The sequence below is a fragment of the Tupaia chinensis genome, unplaced genomic scaffold, assembly GCF_000334495.1.
Source record: "Tupaia chinensis unplaced genomic scaffold, TupChi_1.0 Scaffold000275_1, whole genome shotgun sequence".
Lineage (NCBI taxonomy): Eukaryota > Metazoa > Chordata > Mammalia > Scandentia > Tupaiidae > Tupaia > Tupaia belangeri.
Genome location: NW_006159757.1, coordinates 6,967,879 through 6,994,215, shown reverse-complemented (window position 1 = coordinate 6,994,215; position 26,337 = coordinate 6,967,879). Strand labels below are relative to the sequence as shown.

Below are 26,337 nucleotides of genomic sequence, written 5' to 3'. Positions count from 1 at the left end.
TTACACATCCTATTAAGTAGCACCTAGCTGGGGCTATATTTCTTACTGCAGTCATTGAATAGATATTTTTTTTCTGAAACATTTTTTTGTAACTTAATTTACATACTTTCCCTAAGCATCATCACAGCATACAAAATGTGATTTCCCATCCAGAATATACTGCATAGTGACTTAATCATGCATATTATTATCCAAAAAAATTTTTTTTAAAGGTGGCCTTAGAAGGCAGAGGTGAATTGATTTTCTCAAAGGTATCCAGGTTGACTACATAGAAACCACATAGGTAAAAAACTACATATGAGGGTTCTTTAAAAAACCCTTGGAAAATGCACATTATGAAAAAACTATACTTGGATTTTAATTCTTTTCCACCAAAATAAACTTATTCCTCAATTCCATTTTTTTCCATGAACTTTTGGAAGTCCTCTCATAAACTATTATAAGAAACCTTAGTGGCGTCATCTATAGCCAGGGTTCTCAGAGTACAGCCCGCCAACCCACAGCGTCAATTGCACCTGAGAACTTAGAAATGCAGAGTCTCAGGCCCTGCCCCAGATATCTTGAATCAAACATTTTAAGAACGGAATCTAGCAAGCTGTGGTTTCATAAACTCTCTAGGTAGCTGACACATGTAAAAACTGAGACCATTAATCCATGGACTGCAAATTCAGAAAGTTCACCGGGAGGATGAATTCGAATTGGGATTCAATCATGGGTCTATTATTAATCTCTCTCCTTCAGTTATGTAGATAAGATTAAGTCAGGTGACTACCTTGATATTATTGTGTTTAAAAATGAATACACAAAAAATACCCATAAAACTGTTACTTTCATTCAGAAAACAAGGCAGTTATTGTTCAATTTCATTTCATTTAAATTTAAACCTGAGTGCACAAGAAATGCGGTTTTCAGTTCTGGTTCCAACCATGTATTTTTATTTACTTAAGAAAACAGAATCACTTGGCATGAAATGATTTTAGCCTATTTTAAATATTTTTCAGTATATTAAAATGCTAACAATAGTTACAAGCTTTGAAAACACACTGCCTGCATGTACACACACTGTCCTACACCTTGTCTTTCCTCATAAAATTACAATTCAAATGGGGGTGACCTTTATTTATTTCATAATCTAAGACCCACAGTTTCTTTTTTTTTTTTTAACATGGAATATAATTTATAAAAACCCTGAGAAATAGGTATTTACAAACAAGGACATTGAGATGCAGAGAAGAAAAGCAATTTGCTTCAGTTCACCAAGCTGGAAGTAGCAGAATTGGAGAGGAACTTAAGTTTTCCACCTCTCTGGCCTGCCATGATGAGAGGTGAATAAGGACAGCATTTGGGATGGGGACAAAGCTGCTCATCAGAACTTGTCATGCAAGGCCACAGGGAGCATTAAAAATCGCTAGCATCGGCACAGTGGTAATGTAGCACCCTGTAATGCTAGACTCACATATATATTGAGGTTCAGTTTCTAGGTTGACCTGTAGGCACTGCGTGTGACTGCCCATGGGGTTTGGTTTCTAGGCTGACCTGTAGGCACTGCGTGTGACTGCCCATGATCCTGGTCACTGGGAGGGCTCGAGGTCAGATCACAGTATGAGACCTTATTGAGGGAGCTTGTCTTCTCTTGTCTCTCTCTCATATTACAAATAAATAAATAAACTTTAAAAATATATAAAGAATTGCTAGCCTAGAATGTGATTACTACCAGTGTGTAAGTGTGGGATTTTCTTCAGGTAGGCTGAGGTGGAATAAAAGGTGAGCCAGGATCATCTGGACTTGAAGTTTCTTTGGAAGCAGGCACTGCATCTTGTACATGATGGGTGCACGATAAATAACAGAGCTATATTTTACTGTCACCTTCCCTAGTGTGCTCTTCGTTGCCTAACATTCTAATAAAAACATCTTGGCTTCTCTATCCTTTATAAAGACCCTCTACAGTTTGTCATATAGTTTTACAAGGAAAAAAAAAAAGAACACATACTGTTTTTCCGGTTGTACAACTGCAATCTTTCTCTTCTTTTGTGCTATAAAGCAGGCAAAAGGGAAAATTAAAAAATCAGTTTGCATCAAAAAAAGACCCAGTGTAAAAAAAAAAGTACCCATTTTAAAGTAATTTAAATACTAACATGTTATTTCACTCATGCCACAATTTTATATAAGTTTCTTCTAGCATAAAATAGACTTGGTCTCATCAGACATGAGATCTTAATAGAACTTAGAATGTTTAATCTTATCACTATATTAGCCACTTTATTTTACATTGTGCTTTTAATAAGAAAAAGAGAACACATATTTTACCTTGCATAAATGCACGGGTTAAGATAAATTGTTGCAAGTACAATTATCTAAAATTATTTTTCCCCATAGAAAATTTGATAAGGCAAGTGTTACCCCAACAGCACACTCCCAAATTAAGATAAGAGGCATGCATTTAAACTAAAACATTTCATTAGCAGAAGAAGAATTGGTGGCTAACAAATATGTCTAGTCAAATATTGAAATAAACCAGAAAATGATTTTCTGGTTAAGAACATTTCCAATTTATATTTATAATTGATTAGAATTACCTTAACAAAAATAAACCAGAACTTTTGTCACCTATTAATTTTGGCTCAGATAACTCTACATCTTCCAACAGAACCATAAATTACTCCCAACAAAACTTTTAAAGATGTGAGAGTCTGGTGAATTTAGAGTTAGTCTGCCTCTACAGAGACAGTGTGGGAGAAGGGTGGGAAATAGCAGAGAGTGAGGGTGAGGGAATCAAGGAGGGAGAAAAAAAAAGAAGTAAAATATATGAGAAATAAAAAAGAAAGAAAAGGAAGGAAGGAAGGAAGGAGGGAAGGAAGGAAGGAAGAGAGAAAAAAAAAGGAGAGGGGAGGAATGGAAAGGAAAAGAAAAGAAAAGAAAAACAAACGATGAAAGCAAGAATCAATAAGAGAAAGACTCAATAAAATTTTGCCCACTCTTGACTTTGTGTGGTACTTAATTCCAGTTATTACTTTAAAATGTATAAACTGTATCATCTCCAAGATGAAAAATGAGTGGAGAACAACTTGTTTCACTCAGTCTCTGTTACTAAGGGTGAGAAGGCGCGAATCATACAATATTCCGGCAAAGAGCCAAGCACAACAGACTTGTACAAAGTCAAGAGGAAACATCATGTTGTCCATCTTAACCCACATGTGATTGTGCTCCAGAAAACACAAACGCTTGTAGCCCCCCAAGTCCATGTGAAGGAGGGAGATGAGGGTGCTGGATACTCCATTCTATCTGGGGGACAAGAACAAAGGGGACTGAGTCCTAGCCCCAAAACAGAACCCAGGGAACTCCTGACTACTGGCCATGATGCTAAGCTAGTTAAGAATAATTACATTAAATGAGGGGATGAGCTGAATGCCCCTGAGATTTAAGTAATTATTTTAAGCTCAAAGTTTAAGAAATATCTTAGGTCCAGCCAATGATAGTTGAAGCAGCTGGATCCCAAAAGGCCAACTGTGCATTTGGAGTCCCAGACATGGAGCCTTGGAAAACACACTGGTCATGTGTGCATATGTGCCCAAAATCCTGAAAGGAGGGAGAATTGGAGGAGAAGAGATTGTGACATGAACACCCCCTTAGGAGGTGCTTTTGCATTTTTCTTTCTTTTCCTGGTGCGCTCGCTCTCTCTCTCTCTCTCTCTCTCTCTCTCTCTCTCTCTCTCTCTCTCTCTCTGCTGAGTGCACACATCCTCTGGCAAAAAGAAAAAAAATTAAACTTTTTTTTTAAGTGAAAAAGACACTACCCTAATTGGATCGGACTCACTAAGCAGGATGATGAAAGGGAGAAAAGAATCCCTTAAAGATCCACTTCTGTCTATAATCTGGACCACCTACTCTGTTCTTCACAAATAAGGTCCTCTACTACTCTTAATGCAAACTGAGAAGCGAGACTCTTCAAAATCTGGTGACATGAGGGAATGTGAAGTTAACTTTGTGATGAGACTTTGCTCGTAGTAATGTTCTGAAAATTTACAGAAGTGCAGCAAAGAACAAGTTGCTAGAAAGAAGTAAAGCTGATATATAAAGTCCATAAAGAAAATATTAGAAATATAATCTCCCTAATAAAAAAATTAAAACTGATTATTTTTAGAGGCCCATAATTCAAAATTATATTATATATATATGAGGGTGGAAAGACTTAGTAGATTTAAAGATTTTTAAATGATACAATTTCAAAATAATGACCTACAATAATATATGTTAAAACACACTGCTGCACATATTTAACTGTATGCACACATGGGTGTATATATGTGTGTGTTGTGTTGCTGAATTATGCAATTACTAATACTAGTTTTATTCGGTATTTCTGTGATCAAAAGAATGTAAGCTAATAATACATTTTAAAGTATAGTCAAAATCTCACCCATTACCTAGTGCTAAGTGTAGTGTTAAGTTGTTAGTAAATTATTGGGGCAAATTCTGATTCCTTTAGGGGAAACTTTATGAGAAAAATGAGCTCTTTCTCAGAAATGATTAGCAACATATAGTATATGGGAAAATATAGTATCTAATTAAAAAATGTCCCATCAAAACAACAAATTGTATATAAAACTGGGAGTAAAGATTTCAGACTTCTTTTTCCTGCCTCTCTCTGTGGCCTTCAAATGAGTCTGTACTATGACTTAGTTAATCAGTCTGCAAAATGCCTCCCAATACTCATGTCATGCAGGTACTTCAAGGATAACAGAGATAACAAACAAACTTGTTAGTGCTCTGTAGAATATCCCAAACCTTTTTTGTTTCTTACCACTCAGCTCTACTTTCTTTTAAAAACTGCCTATTTATTCACCAAAACCACCACCCCCTCACCTGGGAAACACTTACAGACTGTTTTGTGTGGTGTCGTCAAAGGATAAGAATTCGCTTCACACCAGCCCACTGGGAAGATATCCATGGATTCAACATCAACAATGACCTCGGGAACTGGCGTCTGCAGACCTGCATTGGAAGAAGCCGAGACAACAAGTACTAACGGGTTTTATCAACAAAGAAACAGCAGAAAACAAAAATGATCTTACATCCCTAAGACTGTGAAAAACATTCCTCAGGATAAAAAAAAAAAACTTAATGAACACTGAGAGTATGAAAGATAGGACCTTAAAGGGAGTCCTTAGTCTTAGGAGGAATACAAGGACCTGAAGTATGAAACAGCAAGAAGAAGATAAGGGGAACGGGGGAATTCAAGTCAGTGGGGGGCTGGGAAAAGAGAGTCACTTCTCCCTGAAAATAGAGAAAGGAAAGAACCTAGGAGAGATGGGCATCTGCGCCAAGGATCTTAGAAGAGAGAGCAAGAACAGACAGTTCCCCACTTACGATAGGCTTATCAAGACATAACCCCATCCTAAATTGAGAAGCATCTGTACCCTCCTTTCCTAAGAACAGCTTTGATATCAATCACATATTGTGAGATCGGAGGCAGACGCCACAGGCCCACCTCTAAGCCGCCATGAAGTGCTTCAGCCAACACCAAGCAAAGACCTACCTTCAGCTAAAGAATGTCAAATATTGTCTCTAAAAGGAACTAGTAAAACCCAGTAACACTAAATATGAGTGGTGCACATACAGACGAGGTCATTTCTCTAGGGAACTTGTTAACTGATCAGCTGGACTGAAGGCATTTATTTTGAACTCAGCTTGTGGTAAGCAGACTTTGTCCCACAAAAGCCATTTATGTTGGAATGCCTTTTTAGTGAGTTCTGCCTATCACATCCCATTTCGCGATCACAATAATCCCTTGTGATGGACTGGCATCACAGTGGAGGACTTCTGAAAAAGAGAAGAAAGGAGGATAGAAAAGTAGCAAATGTTGCAAGGAGCTCTGTTTATGGAGAGAATAAATTTGGAACCCACCAGACTAGTTTAAAGAGGAAGATTCTACACCAAACTAATAGTTCTTATGGAAAAACAAACAAACAAAACAAACAAACAAAAACACAACGAAACAAAACAAAAACAACTCTGAGAGAAGATGCCCTTACAGCAAGAATCAAAAGATAGGAGCTCAGTGAATAGAGTAACTCGTGAACTCTGACCACTTGATCTTGTTTTGCTTTGGTTTCCTCACTGAGAACCAAGATAAAATAGCATAGGAAACCCCATCACATCTATCACAGGACATCTGATGAGTTCTGAAACATATTCTCCCTCACCACCAAAACCATGACCTCAGAAAGCAAAATACCAACAGATCAATCAAAGGGTCTGAGTCCAAGGTCAGCCCCACTGACCCCCCACCTCTTACATATCAGCATTAACTAGATATCATGGAAACTGAGTATGGTATTTGATTAATCTAGGATGCTAATTTAGCTTTAAGCCAATATATCAGTATACATAAAGTGCCCTGAACACTCTGACAGCTGATGCATGTATAATCATCATCATTGTTATTAGTCACGTATTTATTTGTTTGTTTGTTTGTTTTTGTGAAAGGGCACATGAGCTCCCCTGGAAGGGCAGGGTGGAGAAAGCGCCTTGCCCCTCAATGAGAATGATCATGCCTTAATCCCTTGTCCTACAAATTGCCCCTCTTTCGGGATTTTGGACACCCACCAGCACATGCCTGGCCTGTGTTTTGAGCCACCAGGTGTGGGATTCCAAGCACACAGTCGGCCATGTAGGATCCAGCTGCCTTAGTCACCATGCCACGGGCTGGTCCCAGTACTAACTTTCATATACTTAATTATCATGTAATTTGAAGGATATGCAAATTAAAGGCATGCAGGGAGGTTTACAGAGCTTAATTTCGACCAAGTTCAATGAACAGCAATCTTATCTAATATGATACAACTCAACCAATATTTAAGATAGGTGCCAAAAGAATCATCCAATAGCATCAAAGAGTAAGTTCAAAACAGACAAAAAGTAAAGAAACTTTCCCAACAGTTTCAAATGTGAAAGTGACTCCCTGTCCTGAAGGCCACAAGAGTCTTCAGAAGAAAGAAGGCACAAAAAAATCAGGCTGTTTCCTGTTATCCAAGGTCATTTTTTCCTATTCAGATGCACAGAAATAGCATTTGTATCTTAGCTACTCAACAATTGTGTTAACAGGTTAAATTCATCTACTAGATACATTTCTACTTCCAGATTTATGTTTGGCTACAAATAAGATTTTCAAGGTCATTAAAGCAGTACTTCAAAAGGAAGCATTGAGTGAATTTAATAGCTTATTCCTTTCTAAATTATGACTTTCATCTTCCAATGTTCTGCTAGTTCAAACATCACATCATATTAATGTCCTAATATATACAGTTCTGTACACTATATACATTAATATGTTGCTAAAGCTATCTTTATCATACTTTAGAATTCTTTGATCATGCTTCTCATTCAATTAAACAAATATTTATGAACTAAAATGTGGCATCTACCTATTCCTCAAGAAAATTATAGTCCTACCTTCCCCCTACCCCAAATAGAGCCCATTAAGGCATCTATTAAATAAGACCTGGTGGAATGGTATGTTGTTTATCACCCAGGAAATTTTCCTGACTCCAATATTTTTCTAAAATGTATTTATTATTTACCTTTTGTGGGGTACAGACATATTCATCTTCTTCAGTATTTTCAAATTCCATTCTGAATGATTAGTAACCATTCCTTTTGTCCCCCTTTTCAGCATTATGTATTTACATACACTCAGGCAGATTCAGAGAATAATCTTTGAAATTAAACCTGTTATTTTCCAAGGTTAATGACCTGAGAGCTTATAAAAATAACCCATTAAGAGACCAGCAGATGGCAAAGTGGTTGTGCCACAGAACTCTCACATGGCTGACTATGGTTCAAGTTCTGGACCCGGTGGCTTGAAAATCACACTGAGCACGTGTGCATGCATGTGTGCCCGAGATCCCCGGAGAAAAATAGAGGCAAAGAGATTGCGTCATGGCTATCGCCCCTTGGGGATGATTTCTCACTTTTCCTCTTTCTCTGTCTCTCTCTCCCTCTATCCAGTGAGTGCACATGCCCTTAGGCATAAACCTCTAAAATAAATAAATAAAAATAATCCATTAAAAATGTGAGCAATCCTCCTCCTTGATTATTCCGGGACTACTAAAAGTATACATGTAAGAATGAATAATCCACAAAAGACCTCTGCAATCATCATTATTACTTCCCAGAAAAATCCCTTCCTAATGACACAAAACCCAGTTCAACCACTGACTTTGCTCAAACTGCCTTTGGTCAGTAGAGATTCCCTTTGTTCACCCTTATCTAGAACCTTCACTTCAGAAACTATCAGGAAGCCTAAATGTCTGCCTAAGGGAAAGTGCTTAAGCAAATTAGGGTACATCCATATGCTGAAATATTCTACAGCTATTAAAAAGACTGAGACACCTTTTTATATACTTATATGTAAAGATCTCCAGGATGTATTGTTGATTTAAAAAAAAAAAGGCAAGGCACAGAACACTGTGCATATGTAATACATTACCATCTGCTTAAAATATAGAAATAACCATATATTCATAAGTGCATATAACAAATCTGGAAGGAATTGCAGAATGCTAACACAGCGGGACAGCTGTTGAGAAAGGGACAAGGTAGCTGTGGGCTGGAAGGGAAAATCTGACCAAACATTCTTTGCAGTTTTTTGGCCTTTGTGAATGAGTTGCCTGTGTCATAATGTCATAATCACAACCCCCACAACTACCACAATGAAAAAAAAAAAATCACAACAAAAGCTATGCAGAGAAGACAAGAAGAATCTTGTACATAATATGATATTGACATAGAGGTCAAATGAATGAAGATCTAGTTATAATAAAATAACACAAAACTAAACTGCATATGATTCATATTAATGTTAAGAGAAGACTTTCCATACTCACAAAATAAACTTAAAAGCATATAAATTTGTGAGAATACCTTTGGAAACTTAAAAGTAGTTTGCTGACTTGACAGTTTCAGGTCAGCAAATCACAACGATCACCTGTCCTTCTAACTGCACAGACCGTATGGCGGCTCCATCTAACCAATGACACGGGGCACTACTCTACCCAGAACATCAGGATGAAAAAGAGATTGCTTGGGAAGACACTTAAGTGTTTCTACAGAAACACAATCTTACCAACCTCCTAAAATTATGAATTTCCTCCACTCACAGCAAATCACAGAAGAGAGACAAGCTTAAAAAGTGGGAAATAAACTAGAGGCAAGAGGAATATGTGGGGAGGCAGCCTCAGAGGCAAGCACAAGGAGGGGACATGATTTTCATTTACTTCAGTAACGGAGTCAGAACATCCTCTTCATCTCAAGTAAGAGCTGGGATGGGAAGAAAGAGAAGAGGTCTTGAAAGGAACATGCTACACTTGTTTACTATCCCAGGGACATGACACAGGTTGATAGGCTCAAGTGTGAGATAAAAAGGTGAACTGCTAGAAGAACTAAAAGCTAGCCTGTTGATCCATGAGCAAGCAAGAGCTGAAGAAGAAATCCTGCATCTACCTGACACATTTGTTTCCTCTACAAATGCTTTCAGCTACAAAGTGAGCTCTTAGGGCATTTCTCTGTCAACTCTGAAGAACTGGGCAAAACTGTGGCTGGAAAGATCAAGATATCATAGGAAATAGATGGTCTGAAGGGAACAACAGAAATGGGATGAAGTGTGCATGTATGTGTTGACAGAGAAAAAAGAGAAGTGCTCACAGGCTAGCAAATTTGGGGCTTACTACAGGCCAGACATTTTCCAAGTGTTTAATCCTCACAACTCTAAGAAATAAGGAATGTTTTCACCTCTACTTTAGAAATGAGTAAACTGAGGCGCAGGAAAAGAGAAACCAGCTGGTAAGTGGAAGATATCTGAAAATGGGTAGTCCAATACAGAGCTTTAGAAAACATTTGAGGTGAGCAATTTTCCTTTTCCTTTAGCCCTCCTTCTTTTGGGACCTGCGAAGCATCTGTCTCCTTTCTATTAGGGCCTCAAATCCTTCTGTAGAATTCTCATGATGAGATAGTCATCTCCTCCTACCACAAGAGGAGGAGAATTCAAGCTTGGCCCTGTGGGAGATGAGAACAGGTTTAGGTTCTCGCCCCAGAGGTCCAGCCTCTTCAGTGAGAACATGGTCACCCAGGAGACATTCCTCACAAGGGGAACTAGAAAACCCAAACTTTCTTTCTTTTTTTCTTTTTTCTTTTTTTTTTTTTTAGAGGATTTTGCTACAGGGCATGTGCGCTCGCCAGAAAGACAGAGAGAAACAGAGAGACAGAAAGAGAGAAATCACTCCCCAAGGGTTGGCCATGCCGCAACCCCTGCTCCTTCATTCTCCTCTCAGGATCTTGGGCACACACGCACACGTGCCCAGCGTGAGCTTAAGCCACCGGATCCAGGACTTGAACCATTATCAACCACATGGGAGTCCAGTGACATAGCCATTATGCTAACTGCTGGTTCCAACCCAAACTTTCTTTTGGTTCCGGTTGCAAAGCATTCTGAAAAGGTGATTGCCCTGGCCTCTTGTGAATAGCTTTTCAAAATAATTCACACTTTACTTAAGACAGCTACAGCCAGTTTTTTTGGTTGGTCACTAAAAACCTAAGAAAGTACCAACTTTCAAAATAAATAGCTCTGATTTGGGAGCCATCTTCTTTAACTATCCAAGAAATATTGCTCCTGGGTCCTAATCTGCTGAAGCAGCTTCTGCTACAAATGATTCATGCCACGCCTCTTTTAAAAGATGTTAAAACTACCTACATGGGCTTGCAATACCATTAAGTCACATTTGTATTGTCTCATGTTTCAGTTTTACAAGTGTCTGCAAAATGCTTATAATCACCTGATTTTTTTCACGAATTATGAAAAGGTTTAAGGGTTCATTTTCTACACCTGATTTCCTACACACATGAGATTGAACCATACACACCTTGTCCCTGTAATCTACCAAAGGGGTTTACAAACTCTAGTGAGTCTACTTAGTGATCATCCAGGGAGGAGGCTTTAAATGCACATCCCAGATCCCCTACTCCCAAAGACTCAGGTGCACTCAGTCTGCGGTTGGCCCCAAGAAGGCGCACTTTAACAGGACCCTAGCTGAAAATGGTATGAAGGGAGGTTTGCTGAAGCTGAGCCAAACACACAAAAAAGATAAATAACCCATCAGGAGTTTTTGCATTTTAGCTCACAAGTATAAAATATCTCGCTGTCTCAAAATCTGGTTGGCAAAATAGCAAGTTCTTAAGAGACTGTTGCATCTTAAATTGCCATTTTGTTCAGGAACACACATTTTATTTATTTCTCATATCTGTTCAGCAAACATTTAGAAACAAAGTGCTCCACATGATGTTCTGTAAAAACCTCGTGCTGTGTGAGATGTACAGACAGGAGCACAGTCTTGTGGAATGGCTGAGGGCACCAATAACAATAACAGGATGCTTATAGAGACAATGAGCAGTCCTCACTGATGGAGTGCAAGCTCGTGCAAGAGGCAAATCTGAAGAGAAAAGGTGCAGCCTGTTAATAATAGTATCATAAACAACCTACATCTACAGAGCACTTACTTCTACATGCCAATCACGACACTAAGCATTTTATAGATTCACTTAGCCAATCCCTACAACTAGCCTGTAACATAGACTGTATTATAGATATGTTTTATAGAGCTGTACAAATAAGAAGAGACATTTAAGACTCATAAAGTATTCTTAATCACATATCCAGGAAGGATATGCATATACAGGGCTGGGGCTGCTGAATGCCATGATATAGAATTCGCTCTGTGAGACACAGACTCATTGGCTATCAGGAGTAAGGAAGTGACTGTAGTTTACAAAGATAACTCTCAAAGCCTATGAAGATGACAAATGAAACAGCTAGGACACCACTGAAACCTAAAAACAAGGGATAAGACCATAGTTGGGGTGTGGCTGTCAGTCCAGGACAGATATAGAGAAGGACTGGAGTGACTAACTGATTATGGAGGGGTTGGAATGGGAAGAGCAAATACATAGGAGGCATTTTAGTTTCCAGCTTGGACAACTTTGTGGTCTCTAGCTCAGGCAGAACAACACTGTCACTAAGTACGTCACAGTGCTCAAGGAGGCAGGCAGTTCAGGAACTACAACGGTGTGGTATGTTGGGAAATGCTGAAGTCCACCTGGAGACATTTTGCAGGTGGATGAACATGGGAGTTATCAATGTGCTCGCTCCAAGTGAGGGAGTCTCAGATGCATCAGCAGAGAATGACCACCTGAAGTCACAAAGAAAAATAAGACCAGATGTGGGCACTGGAGAAGATTTTTGAAGAATTCTGACCTTTACATGTGAGGAAAGCAGAACACAAAAGTAAAGCCAAGGAAGAGAAGCAGTTAGCAAGAAGAGAAACCTGCCTGGCTCAGGATTCCGGAGAACAAGAGAGACTTTGAAGGAGAGGCCAATGAAGGTCAAATGCTACAGAGGAAAGGATTGGAAACATCCTCTAGATGAAGAATCACAAACACTTATAAAGAAACTTACATTAAGAAAAAAAAATGAGTGAAAAACAAGAACCAACCAACTAAAGCAAGAGATGTAGAATATGCATTAACCTCCCCTCTTTTGTTTTACAGGTTTTTGCCATAGGACCCATGCACTTGACAGAGAGAGAGAGAGAGAGAGAAACAGAGACAGTGAGAGGAAAGAGAGAAATCACCCCCCAGGGGGATGCTACCCCACAATCCTCTCTCCGTTCTCCTCTCAGGACCTTGGACACACATGCACATATGCCCAGCATCATTCTCAAGCCTACAGGCCTGGGACTCGAACTGTGCTAACCCATTTGTGATTCCAGCACCTTAACTACCATGCCACCTACTCGCCCCTGCACTAATCATTTTAACAAGAGGTAACATTCAGTGTTCTCCTACCATCACCTCCAAAAACACAGGTAAACAGTGGATAGAGGGGTATAATCCCCCACAAGCTCAGCCAGACCAAGAAAGATCTCCCACAGGTCTCTGCACTGCATTCCAACTTAGAAGCGCATGAAGATAAGGAAGCCAGTGAAACACCACATGCTTCGAGACCTATCTTTCCACAGCCAAGAAGCTGAGACAAAATCAGATCAACTGGAAAATGTCATTAGACAATTTCAAAGTACATGCATTGCTTAAGATGGGAAACGGAGAGCTCTTACTTGTTCTTCAGCTGTCACTGCTTCTTGCTTCTAAATACTTATGCTGACATTCTATAGACTTACAGAGCCCCTACACGGCTACTAATGCACTTGAAGAAGTAAATCAGACATCACACCGGTACTGAGTCCTGCATATACCATGCTCATCAATGTGAACTGGGAAATTCATGGTAGAAGGATGCAATTCCTGAACTGTAAACACTTACTGTTCACAGCTGTGTACACAGCACAGGGTCATATATTGGGATGTATTGAGTATTTCTCATTATTGATGATGAAAAAAGATATTTTCTATATTTATGTTAGAAGGCAGTAAAAAGTAAAGACCCTAAGATGCTAGTAACAGCATTAAGTTGATGATTCAAGTTAAATTTTCTGAACTTAAATTTTTATATTTCTCCAGAGACCTAAAGTTTTTAGGTTTTCTTAGGTTTTGTCTTTTTTTTCTCCCCATTCTCTTTGTTTTTAACAAACTGAAACTAAAAGAAACTGAATAGCAAGTCCTATAGGGCCATCGTTCCATCCATACATTCAAAAATGCAAAATCACTAAATGTAAATTCTCTTCCTGTTTAAATTTACAATAGGACATCCAAATTCAAAACTGGGTTTTATTCTTTATGTTAAAAGCTTTGTTTAGATATTTTTGTAGTGGCAACAACTGCAAGAGCTAAGAAACTTAGTAGTAATGAAGTCTGGTAGTCATAACTTTTATAGTGTAAAAGAAATTTCTGCCTCAACTAAGATATTTAATGTGCAAGAATATGAATCTCTTCTATATAGGAGAAAAATATGAACAATAATGAGCATAAACACCATAGAGAACATTTACCAAATTCTCCCTATGGTTCCAAAATGGTGGGAAGCAATTTCCACGAATTAACAATTAAAGTAATGAAATCAGTTTAGCAGGTGGGGATTAGTTTATCCCATTTTATAAATAGGACTCTGGGGCACTTCTCAATCAAGAATGGAATTCATGCTTCAACACTGGGTACACAGGCCCAGCTTCACGAAACACCACACACACAAAGGCATGCACCCCAAGAGGCAAATGTAAAACTGCAAAGAGTAAAACCAATCTTTGGCATCAGAGGGCAGTTTCCTGGCAGGTGTAACCTCTGGGTCGAATCTCACAGACAGTGAATCCTGCCTGCTTCCCTTCTCCCATCTTTGCCCACAAGGCTTGAGAGTCTCCTAAGGATGCCTACACTGCATCTCCCACCTCCATAGCCTCAACACAATAGACCAAAAAAGCCCAATGATATTTACACACCCCAGTGCAACTGTCTGTTAGCTCCACACCCACCCCTCCCAATGCTGCTCAGTGATGCAGAAGACCTGAGCCCATTCTGGAAGAACCAGGCACACTACTGAGTCTTTCTCTGGCTCCTTGGGATGTTCTCCTCATTCTTTCTCCTTGCAAATTCTTTCTGGAAACTCTGCTAAGTAACTACTTGAACTCAAACCAAGCAACTGTCCCATAAATTCGATAATCTGATTAAGGCTTTGGTGTCAAAATTCTAGCTACCAGCTAGCCACTCTCACTTGGAATTCCTTTCCATGTCTTAAAATGCAACTGTTGAAATACAAATCTATTTGTCTATCTACACCTATTCTTCTTCCTCCGTGTTCTCTGTGGCTTCCTTACCCTCAGATTACCTAGAATTGAAATCCCATTGGCAATTTTAACACCTTTCCCCCCCTTTACAATCCATCCTTCAAGTCTCAGCTCAAAAGCTACCTCTTCTATGTGATTTTTCCCCTGCTGGAAAGAATTTCTCTCTCTCTTTCTCACTGCTTTTCTTCCCTAAATTTCAGTGACATTTTCTAAATTCCTGTCATCTACATTTCTTCATATACCAGTTTAATATTAACACTTCCTAGCTCTCTCCCTGAAGGAATTGTGTGTTCATTTCCATGTGTTCAAGCATCCAATGCAGAGCCTCCATAGAGGTGGCCAGAAGTAACTTCTGAATATGGACTACACACAAGATTTCCTCACAACCTCGCAGCCAAGAGCTCTCTTGTTCCCACACATACCCTCCACCAAAGAAAGAAAAGTAGCTCTATACGTTGGCAAGAACACCCAGATGAAATAGAGTACTTCCTTTTCTCCTAGTAAGGGTCCAGAGACTATTTTCTAGAGAATAAAATTGGTAGCTATGTCTCCTACACAGAATAATTAGGGCTTCAGTAAATTCCAGGTGAAAGGGTTTTGACGAAGTCAAAACAGACTGCTATGATGTTAAAGTGTTCACTCAAAAATACCGGTCTTGCCAATGTGATGGTATTAATACAGACAAATGACAATGATGCTCATGATCAGAAATGAACAGCACCCATAAGAGTTGCATTTTATTCCATTTTCCAGCACCATGGTAAGTGGATATTATATTTAAATATTCTTTGACCACCTCGAGGTCACTTTCCAAGGGAATGTCCCCATCTTCACATACCAAAATACATCCATCATTTATAATCTTCAAAATCTAAGAAAAATCCTCCCACTTTGCCAAATTTAAAATCATGTGTCTTCTGCCAGAAGACCACTTTATTATGAGGATGGTGCAAAGATCTCTGACCAAGATTGACTGCTGGGAAGCCACCCTCAGACACAGCTGTCAAGGCGACAGGCTCAGCCAAGTTTACCAGCACGTGCCCATATCTTGTCAATGGTTATTCTACTATTTTATCATCTGTCAAACATTTATTTAATGTTTATTTAATGTCTTTTTCAATGGATTATGGTCTCTCACACCTCTCAACTCAATTCTGTGTGGTCTACTCATTTTAGAATCATAAACTAGAAAAAAAAAAAAGAAAAACAGGAACAATGTCATAATATAACTCATTTGATGCTTAACCAGATGGCAGTGAGCAGAGTGACAAGTACTTCCAACTTGAATTCCCATGCTTCCAGAACAGTTAATAGCCAAGAATCAGTCCACTTAAGTAACTTTTGGTCGTTTGGCACAATGCAACTTTATCATCAAGAAATCATAGTATTATAATCAGATCATAATCAAGCATTATAATCAAGTACAAAGAAAAGACAAGACAAGATGCTTTTAGCATTAGGAGACGCCTTACAAGATGCTTTCGGCATTAGGAGATGCCTTTGAAGGACGGAGTTGTCATGCAAATAGCAAATTAATACTTTATGTGCCTAGTCGCCTGTGTTTTCATCAACACTTCTATACTTGATCCTTCCTCTATGTATATACATGCCTTATTTAACAGGACCCTTTTTGTTGAGACTCCTGGTCAACTCTGTCCTGCTTGTCAATGTGACAGATGCGGTAGGTTGGCTGCCCAAAAGTCAGTCAACACCCCTTTTCTAACAGAGGCTGGAAAACAAAACTCAATTTTCTTAGAGCTGATACCAGTCATGTGATCCAGTTTTAGCCAGTAAGATTTAAGCATGTCACTAGGGACACTTCAAGGAAATCTTTCAAATAGCACCGCTTTATAAACTTTTACCCCTCCTATTTTCTTCTTTCCTGGAAAACCGAGATAATAGCTAGAGGCATATCAGCCACCTTATAATCATGAGGACCAATGCTAAGAAGACAGGAGAATAGAAACACAGAAGAGCCTAGCAACTGAATAAAAATCTTCAAATTGACAAATCAGCCCTACTCTGGATACCACCAGATTTTTGCTGTTTCAGACAAATAAAGATGCTCCTTGATTTATAATACAATGGGGTTACATGCCAATAAACCCATCCTAAGTTAAAAACATCATAAGTTGGAACCAGCAAATAGCGTAATGGCTACCTCGCTGGACTCCCAGGTAGTTGACCCCATTGAGTCCTGGTCCCGGTGACTTAAACTCATGCTGGGCACATGTGTGTGTGTGTGTGTGTGTCCAAGATCCTAAGAGGAGAATGGAGAAGAAGGGATTGTGGTGGCATGGCCATCCCCTCTGGGGGAGGGGGTGATTTCTTGCTTTCTGTCTCCCTGTCTGTCTTTCTGGTGAGTGAACGTGCCCTATCGCAAAAACCTCTCAAAAACAAAACAAAACAAACCAAAACCAAAACCAAAACAAAAACAAAAACAAAAAACTCTCGAAAAAATATCATAAGTCAAAAATGCAATCAGCTACTAATGCAAAGTAGGGTTTCCACCGAATGTATTTGCTTGTGCACCATCATAAAGTCCAACTTTTTAAAAGTCAAACCATCAGAAGTCAGGGAGCATTTGTACTTATTTAACCCCTTGTTGATCTCAAGGTAAGATCAACAAGTCACTAGCACTGGCATCATCTGAGAATTTACTAGAAATGAAGATGCTCAGGCTCTGCCCCAGAATTACTCAATTAAAACCTAACTTTAACAAAATTCGCAGGTAATTTGTATTCCCATAAAATTTGAGAAACAACAGGTTAAGTTACTATTCATTACTTTATTACCTTTTGCTGAATAAAATCCTAATACAGATCAATCCTGAGAAGACCACAGAATTTTCCTAAGTTACTACTTGTAGTTCAGATAACAGTCTACTATTTGCAAATTTCTCACACTGAGACTAGTGAGCTAATAGTTTCATAAAACAAAATAAGCAGAAGGACAAAAGTAAGAGGTACAGGGTCTGTACAACTAGGCCATTCTGCCAATGAACTCTTTTTTTTTTTTTTTTTTAAGTTTACTTATTCTCTTCTTCTGAGAGGCAGAATAGAGAGGTACTCCCAATAGGGTCTCCAAACCATGATCCACCCTCAGCTTCAGCCAGCTGCAGATCATGGGCACAGCATGCCTTGCATACTCAGGAAAGTCTCCAGACATAAACCTGGAACCCCCCACTGTGGACTAGCCCTGTAGAGTACTGGATTGTACTGCTGTGATTCCCACCATTCAACTCCTTTCAACTAATTCTTTAATCCTGAATAAACCATGAAATTTCCACATGATGATATTCTTGCTGATAAACCTGCCAGATTTGTAAGGAGCAAAAGAAAATATGGTAAAGTATTATATAACTAGATACATATATAAACAAAAGTGTTTGCATTAATAATAAACTTTGCATGGGGGCCAGCAGGTGGCATGGTGGTTAGGGGCACTGGACTCCCACATGGCCTGACCAAGGTTCAGGTCCCAGAACTGGCAGCTTGCTTTCTTGCTTTCGCTTTCTCTCTCTCTCCCCCAATTTTTTTTTTTTTTTAGAGAGGTTTTTGTTATACGGTGTGTGCACTCACCAGAAAGACAGAGAGAAACAGAGAGACAGAAAGTGAGAAATCACCCCCTAGAGGGGATGGCCATACCACAATCCTTTCTCCTCCATTCTCCTCTCGGGATCTTGGACACACACACACACACGCCCGGTGTGAGTTTAAGCCACTGGGTTCAGGATTTGAACCACGGTTGACTACATGGAAGTCCAGCAACATAGCCATTATGACAAATGCTGGTCCCAACCACAAATTTTTTTTAGAGTAAAATTCTTTTCCAATAAAAATCTCTCTTGTAGAAAAATAGATCAAAACCTAAACTATTCAAAGTTCTTATCAATCTGATGAGTGAATTACTGGGAATGCAAACTGGAATTCTACTGGGTCTCTTTTGAACTATGACATAAAATTTTGTGTAAGAAGTAGCGTATATACTTAGTAAAGTGTTCAGAAAAAAGGCTTCTGAGAATGCAGGCCTCACAAAAAAGTAAAAAGCCAACGAAGACAACAAAAAGATACAAACCCTCCTAAGGGTTAAAAAGCTTGGGGAACAAGAGCACCTAAATCATATTTGTCCCACAGGTAAATGAGCTGAATCATTTTATCAGAAATGAAACCAAGGCGACTTGGTTTGTGAGAAAGCAGACCTACAAGAATGTGAGCCAATATATGGATTTAACACCAGAGGTATTAAAACTGAAAATAAATTACATTATATGGATAGTGTTCATTTCTATATTAGACATGATTGCCGACAGCAGAATACTGAGATAAGAGAAAGTACCAGAACATTCTTTGCAAACACTAAGTCTTGTCATCATAGATTGCCCTTGTTAAGTAGCAGTGGTTTGTGGGAACTCAAAATTCTTTTTGAATATGCACCTAATATAATAATATAATAATCCCATATATATTATTTATTGCTCCTTCTCAACAAGAGGCTTTTTATAGATACTTACGGAATGAATTAACTTTCCGAGAAGTCAAATATTAACTAAAAATGATCATTTTAATTACCTAAAAGTGGTCAATCAGCCATGTGTTGAAAAGACTTCCAATCAATTTAATACATATAACATTGTTATAAAGTACTTTGTAAATGTAAATTGTCCAATAGATGGTATATAACCAGAAAATTATTATCAGATAAAATAATTTATCAGTCACAAAATGACCATAATGAATCTCTATCATATTATCCCCAGGATTGAGGAAAGAAAATACTACATAAATAAAACTGAAATCAGGAGAACTAAGTGTCATTAAATTGTCACTTTAAAAGGTAAATGTCAGGACCAGCAGATGACATAACGGCTAGGTCAATAGACTCCCATGTAGTCAACTGCTGTTCAAGTCCTAGACCTGGCAGCTTAAAACTCACACCAGGTATGTGTGCATGTATGTGTGTCCAAGATCCCAAGAGGAGAATGGAAGAGAAAGGATTGTGGCATGGCCACCCCATTGGGGGTGATTTCTCGCTTTCTGTCTCTCTGTCAAGCACACGCTCCTTATAGCAAAAATCTCTCTCTTTAAAAAAAAAAGAAAGAAAGAAAAACAAATTTTCAGTAAAGGCTAAAACAAAACAAAAAAATTCAAGAACATGAAAACTGACTGGAATTTACTTTATTAGTGTATATGTTTTTGAAGTAAAAAGTTAGATACATGATTCTAACTGATAACTCCAGATAATATTTAATGGGTAAAGCAATATTTGATAGATTATTTATGAATACTTTTTTAAAAAATGCGTAAGGTTTGGGAAAATGGGCAATGTATTTTCTGCTCTGTTTCCTAATGTCAACCAATTTTCATTACTCTCTAAGGAAGGCACTCCAGAGAGTAAGAGCTGACATGAGCTGACTTTCATTTCTTTATTATAAAATCAAAACATTATGCCCAAAAGGAAAAAGTCTTGTCAAAAATGTTAAATATACACTAAATGTTACTCATCAACTCTTTGCAAGAAGTGGGAGGCTGGAAGTTGTGTGGCTAAGGCAACAGAGAAAATGTCAAGAGTAATGAAACTGAACCCCAGGGAGGTCTTAATGACTTAGCTACTTTCTCCATCTATAAAAAAACAGGACACTCTTACTGCTGTTTGTGTTAGGTAATTAACAGCTGTAAAGCACACTGAAAGTAGAAACTGCTAAATAAATAATGACTGCCAACGAATTTTAACCAGAATGTGCTAAATAATAATGATGAAACATGGGCTTCTAACTTTACCATTTTTGTTTTCAAATTAATAAAGCAAACAAATGATTCCGCTACCATTAATCTGGCTTAGTCCAGTGAGAAGAGAGCAAGTTATATTTAGTGACTAGAAACCACAGAAGGGATCCTGTTTTTCCAAAAGATGCTGATCAACTCTACATGTCACAATGAAAATAAAGCCATTCTCTCCTCCTGTACTTATGGAAGTGTGCCAATGTGCCTCGGTTTGCCTTCTGATTAATTCCAACTAGAAGCCAGTCTGTTAGAAAATCCTATAAGCAATTAACTCTTTGAGAATTTCCATTGATATCTAATTGTTCAGCGGGGACAGGACAGTAGTACAATGGTAAAATGACCCACATGGGAAGGTTCCAAGTTCACATCCAGAGTCGTCTCTCAGTCTGCCAGCATGGGTGTGTGCCCATGATCCAAGGCTAGCTGAGGCTGGGGGTGGGTAGTGGCATGGAGATCCTATTGAGAGTGTTCTCTCTCTTTCTCTTTCTTCTTTTTCTGGTTCATGGAGTAAGTGAACTTTAAAAAACAATTTTTAAGCTCTATAGTAATATTTTAAACTATTTTCTGTGAATGAACACAACGGCATCAGTCAAAATGACTGTTCTCTTGTTCTTGACATTTTCAATCTCTTGGACTATACTATTGATAAGATTGTGGACCTAAGAATGCCTCATGCAGTTTATTTGTGTGTGTGCATGGTGGGGGGGGGGGATTTCTTTGAGAGGCTTTTGCTACAGGGTGCATGCATTTGCCAGAAAGACAGAGAGAGACAGAGAGACAGAAAGCAAGAAGTCACACCCACCCACCCACCCCCACCAGGAAGAATGGCCACACCGACATCCCTTCTCTTCCATCCTCCTCTCGGGATCTTGAGCACACACACACACACACACACACTCCCGGCATGAGTTTAAGCCACCAGGTCTGGAACTTGAACCACAGTCGGCTACATGGGAGCCCAGCAGCATAGCTATTATGCCAACTGTTGGTCCCGCCTCATGCTGTTTAAACTTGCTTACTGAGGACATAAGGATGAGGAGATATTGGCACCAATTTTAAGACTTGCCTTCCAAACACTACTCAAATGATTCTGAGTGTGTCGTAAGATTTAAACTATGGACCAAGAGAGCTAACATTACTATGTATATAGTTTTTTTTTTTTCATATGCACTTAAAATAAGACTGTTTACTCTTTTCAAAAAAAGAATTATAAAACATGGAAAAATGAGGAAACCCTTAGAGATCAAATACATTTCAAACATTTCTCATTGAAAATACATCTTGAAAATAAGGTCTTCTACATTGCTATGGTTTGGATAATGGTTTGTCTCCTGAAGGTTCATGTTTGGGAATTTGGTCTTGGTGAGCAGGGGCCGAATGTTTCCCAAGAGTTCACATGTTGGGGCTTGACTGTGTTGTAAAGGTGCTGTGTCCCAAGGTGGGGTCTTTGAGTGTGATAATATCTTTAGAGTAGGGCTCCCACGACTGACTTCTGGTGTATATCCCAAGGAGAGAAAATGAGGCAGGTAGAGCCATGTGGATACAGACCATGTTCCACTCTGCTCAAAGTTCTGCCTTTCACAGGGCCAGCAGTTAGCATAATGGCTATGTTGCTGGACTCCCACGTAGTCGACGGTGGTTTGAGTCCCAGACCCGGTGGCTTAAAACTCACGCCAGGTGCGTATGCGTGTGTGCCCAAGATCCTGAGAGGAGAATGGAGGGGAAGGGATTGTGGCGTGGCCATCCACCCTAGGGGGTGATTTCTCGCTTTCTGTCTGGAGAGCACACACGCCCTAGAGGAAAAACCTCTCCAAAAAAAAAAAAAAAATTCTGCCTTCCACCAGTTTATGATGCTGCATGCTTTTCACCAGAATCGTTTTGCAAATAAACCTCAATTTTCTTTATAAATCACTCAGTCTCAGGTATTTCTGTTAGCAACACAATAATGGGTTAAGTTAGTCCACAATCCACAAGCTGACTGAGGTTCTGTTCATAAAGTAATTTCTTCTGTGAATTTTCTGTATACTTGTAAATAAACTGTCACTACAAAGAATAGTTTCGGGAACCAGCAGTTAGCGTAATGGCTATGTCGCTGGACTCCCACGTAATCGACCGTGGTTCTTGTCCTGGACCCGGTGGCTTAGAACTCACGTCGGGCGCGTGTGCGTGTGTGCCCAAGATCCTGAGAGGAGAATGGAGGAGAAGGGATTGCGGCGTGACCATCCCCCCTGGGGGGTGATTTCTCGTTTTCTGTCTCTCTGTCTCTCTCTGTCTGTCTGGCGAGCGCCCGTGCCATATAGCGAAAACCTCTCAAAAAAAAAAAGGGGGGGGGGAATAGTTCCAACATCACTGAATAAACAAGACTAAATCCTGTTTACTACATATTTTGGGGAAAAGTCATCCTCCAGTCATTATTTTGAAGAAAAATTAAACATCTACATATAAAGCTGAAGTAAAGGGTATTATTCACATTAAAATGTAAATATATAATTTTATCCTTATAATAACCAAGACCTCAAAAACCAATGTTAGTGACTCACATAAATTTAATTGTGACATTAGCTTTTATAATCATAGATGTGAAAAGACCACTGTGTTCTAAACATAATTATCTCACCAGCATCTCATTTCACAAAATTATTAGTTAAGATGAGAGCCATGGAATGAATTTTCATTTGATTAGTCTCACTTATTTAAGAACATTGAATAATTTAAGATCTCTTTTGATAAAAGGGAAGCAAGAGGGGCACTTCTGAGAAGTGCTGAATTCTCTACACCTTGCCATTTCCAGACAGACCCCACGTCCTTCCAAATGACAACTGCACGTACCTTCCAGATGAAGCCACATCAATCTTCCTTTCACACTGACCACGGAGGCCACACAGAGTTCTCCCGGATTCCTGGGATTCACAGCTTCGAGTTTCATGTTCTTTGTGAAACCCCGACTGAATGATGTCTGAAAGAGATAAAAAAAAAAACAAAAAACAAAAAACTAACACTGAGCCCCTAGGTACCATGGCAGGATACTAGGCAGCACCAAGCCTGGCCAGATGAAGATACAGAAATGCACACACGCACATACATGTCTTACTTATACAGCCAGGGCTTGTTTACATGGCTGTCTTCACAATCACTCACGAGGAAAGAACTGTGTATTCTTTCATTTTGTATCCCAGAAATTAGTTCCAGGCTTGGCACATAGTAGGTGCCTGATAATAATTGTTGAATGAGTGAGAGTGTCAATACACATCTTTTTCCAGTTCCACATGCACCCTTACAACTTTAGGATCATGGATATATTATTTCCTCTACTTTCCTGTATTTCTTGTTAAAATCATACTGGCATACTTAAGGGTGTTAAAGCTGGTAGACCGAGTATCTGTCATCACTTTCCTTTAGAGGATATTTGAAGAACATTCTTAAGAATTTCTTATAGTACAGTACATGTCTGTCGGTGACTAATTTCCTTTCGTTCTGTTTGCATATGTTTACTTAATTTTCAAAAATCACTTTGAAAGTTTTTACACGTAGGAAAATTCTTTCTTTTGAGTTTGTTCTTCTACGAAGGTAGGGCTATTAAACCAGTGCACAGAATCATATAACCACAGCCGCAATCAACATACAGAACAGTCCTTCCCTTCCAGAATATCCTTCCATTGGGCCTTTAGTAATCAGCCCCTCCTTGATGATGCCCAAGTCCAGGCAACCACTGTTTATATTCTGTTCCTATTCTTTGACTTTTTGTCATACAAACTGAATCATACTTTACGTAACCTTTTGAGTCTGGTTTCTTTCACTTGGTATAATGCATTTACGATTTATCCGTGTTCCTGCATGAAACAGTACTCTATTCTGTTTTACTGCCCAGCAGTTTATGAAGATGTACCACAGTCGATCTGTCCATTTGCCAGTTAAAGGACATTTGAGTGTTTTCATTGGTAATTGTGAATAAGGCTGCTATAAACATTCAGGTCCAAGTTATTGTGTAAATATAAATATATGAATCTGCTTAAAATGTCTTAACAAAATACCACAAACTGGGTCGCTTAAACAGAAATTTATTTCTCATGGTCCTGAAGACTAGAAGACAGAGAATGAGGTGTCAGCAGTGTCGACTCCCTGAGGCCTTTCTTCTTAGCTTGTAGATGTCTCCCTGTGTCCTCACATGGTCTCCTCTCCTCTGTGTCTGTGTCCTCATTTTCTCTTAAATTAACACTAGTCATATTGGATTCAATCCCACCCATATAACCTCATTTTACCTTAGTTACTTCTTTTTCTTTTTTCCTTCAATTTTCTATAGGGAATATGTGCTTACCAGAGAGAGGGAAAGTGAGAAAGCACCCGACAGTGCAGATGGCTATGCCTCAATCCCTTCTCCTCCATTCCCATCTCAGGTTTTTGGGGATGCATGCATATGTGCCCAGCATGTATTTCAAGCTGCTGGATCTGGGACTTGAACTACGCAGTCGGCCGTGTGGGATCCAGCTGTCTTAATTACCACACCATCAGCGGGCCCCTTTAATTTCTCCTATCTATCTCCAAATATAGTCACATCCTAAGGTACTTGACTGAGAGGGCAGGGTGCGGGGGGAAGAAGGAATCAAGATTCGAGCAAATAAACTTAGAAGAATACAATTTAACCCATAATACTAAGTTTTCACTTCTCTAGAAATAGAATTGCTGGACCATATGGTAAATGATATTTAAACTTCTAAGGAACTGCCAAATTGTTTTCCAAAGTGGTTATAACATCTTGAATCCTCCCCTTCACCCCCAGCAGTATATGAGAATTCCAAAGGCTATACATCCTCATTGGCACTTGATATTGTTAGTTTTTTAAAATATAGGAATTCTAATATGTAAGTAGTCATCTATCACTGTGGCTTCAATTTACATTTTCCCTACTGATTAATGACGCGGAGCACTTTTGCCTGTGTTGGTCATTTGTATATCTTTAGAGAAACGTCTGTATTTATCTCCATCTGGTCACTTCTTCTGGGACTTCAATTATACGTGATATTGTCCCACAGGCTGTATAGATTCCACTTGTATTTGTTCCTCCTTATCAATCTTGTCTCTGTAATTCATGTAGAATTATTTCAATCTTCAAGATCATGGACTCTGCCTTTGTCATTTCCATTCTGCTATTCAGAAACTCAAAATAATTTGTTTATTTCAGATATTGCATTTTTCAGTTCTAGAATTTCTCTGTTATAGTTTCTAGTTCTTCTCTGGGACTTCCTATTTTTCCATTCAGTATAAGAATATTTCCCTTTATATCTGTGTTTCTCGAAATTTTGGGGTATCAGAATCACCTTGAAAACTTTTTAAAACAGACTGCTGGACCTCACTAAAGTTTCTGATTCAGCTGATTATAGGTGAAGTCAAAGAATTTATATTTCCAAAAGTTCCCAGGTGAAGCTGAAGTTGCTGATTTAAGGACCACACTTTGAGAACCATTTCTTTATGTCCTTGAGCTTAGTTACCGTAGAGGCTTTAAAATATCTGTTGGTTGGGTCCAGCATCTGGGTCATGCTGGGTTTGGTGTCTGTTGACATTCTTTTCTATTAAGAATGATTATGATTTTCCAATTTCTTTATCTCTTAGAATATGGATGTTATAAATATTATGTTGTGGAGACATGTGGTGGAGATTCTAGATTGTGTTATATTCCTACCAATGGTATCAATTTTCTTTTTGGAGCAAGAAATTCACTTGCTTGCACTGAAACTACAAATTAAGTCTCTTGAGAAACAGCTCAAATCTCATTTT

General features: G+C 38.8%; 1 protein-coding gene across 5 annotated transcripts in view; it reads right to left on the bottom strand.

Moving 5' to 3' along the window:
* Positions 1–26,337, bottom strand: part of SFMBT2 (Scm like with four mbt domains 2) — a 264,272-nt gene that overhangs the window by 59,070 nt on the left and 178,865 nt on the right. For all 5 annotated transcript variants that reach the window (XM_006150049.3, XM_027772467.1, XM_014588412.2 and 2 more), the window contains 3 exons: positions 23,395–23,521; positions 4,878–4,991; positions 1,991–2,033 (listed from right to left, as the gene is read on the bottom strand). In XM_006150049.3, coding sequence (XP_006150111.1) covers positions 1,991–2,033; positions 4,878–4,991; positions 23,395–23,521 — 284 coding nt within the window. The remainder of the gene's footprint in view (positions 1–1,990; positions 2,034–4,877; positions 4,992–23,394; positions 23,522–26,337) is intronic.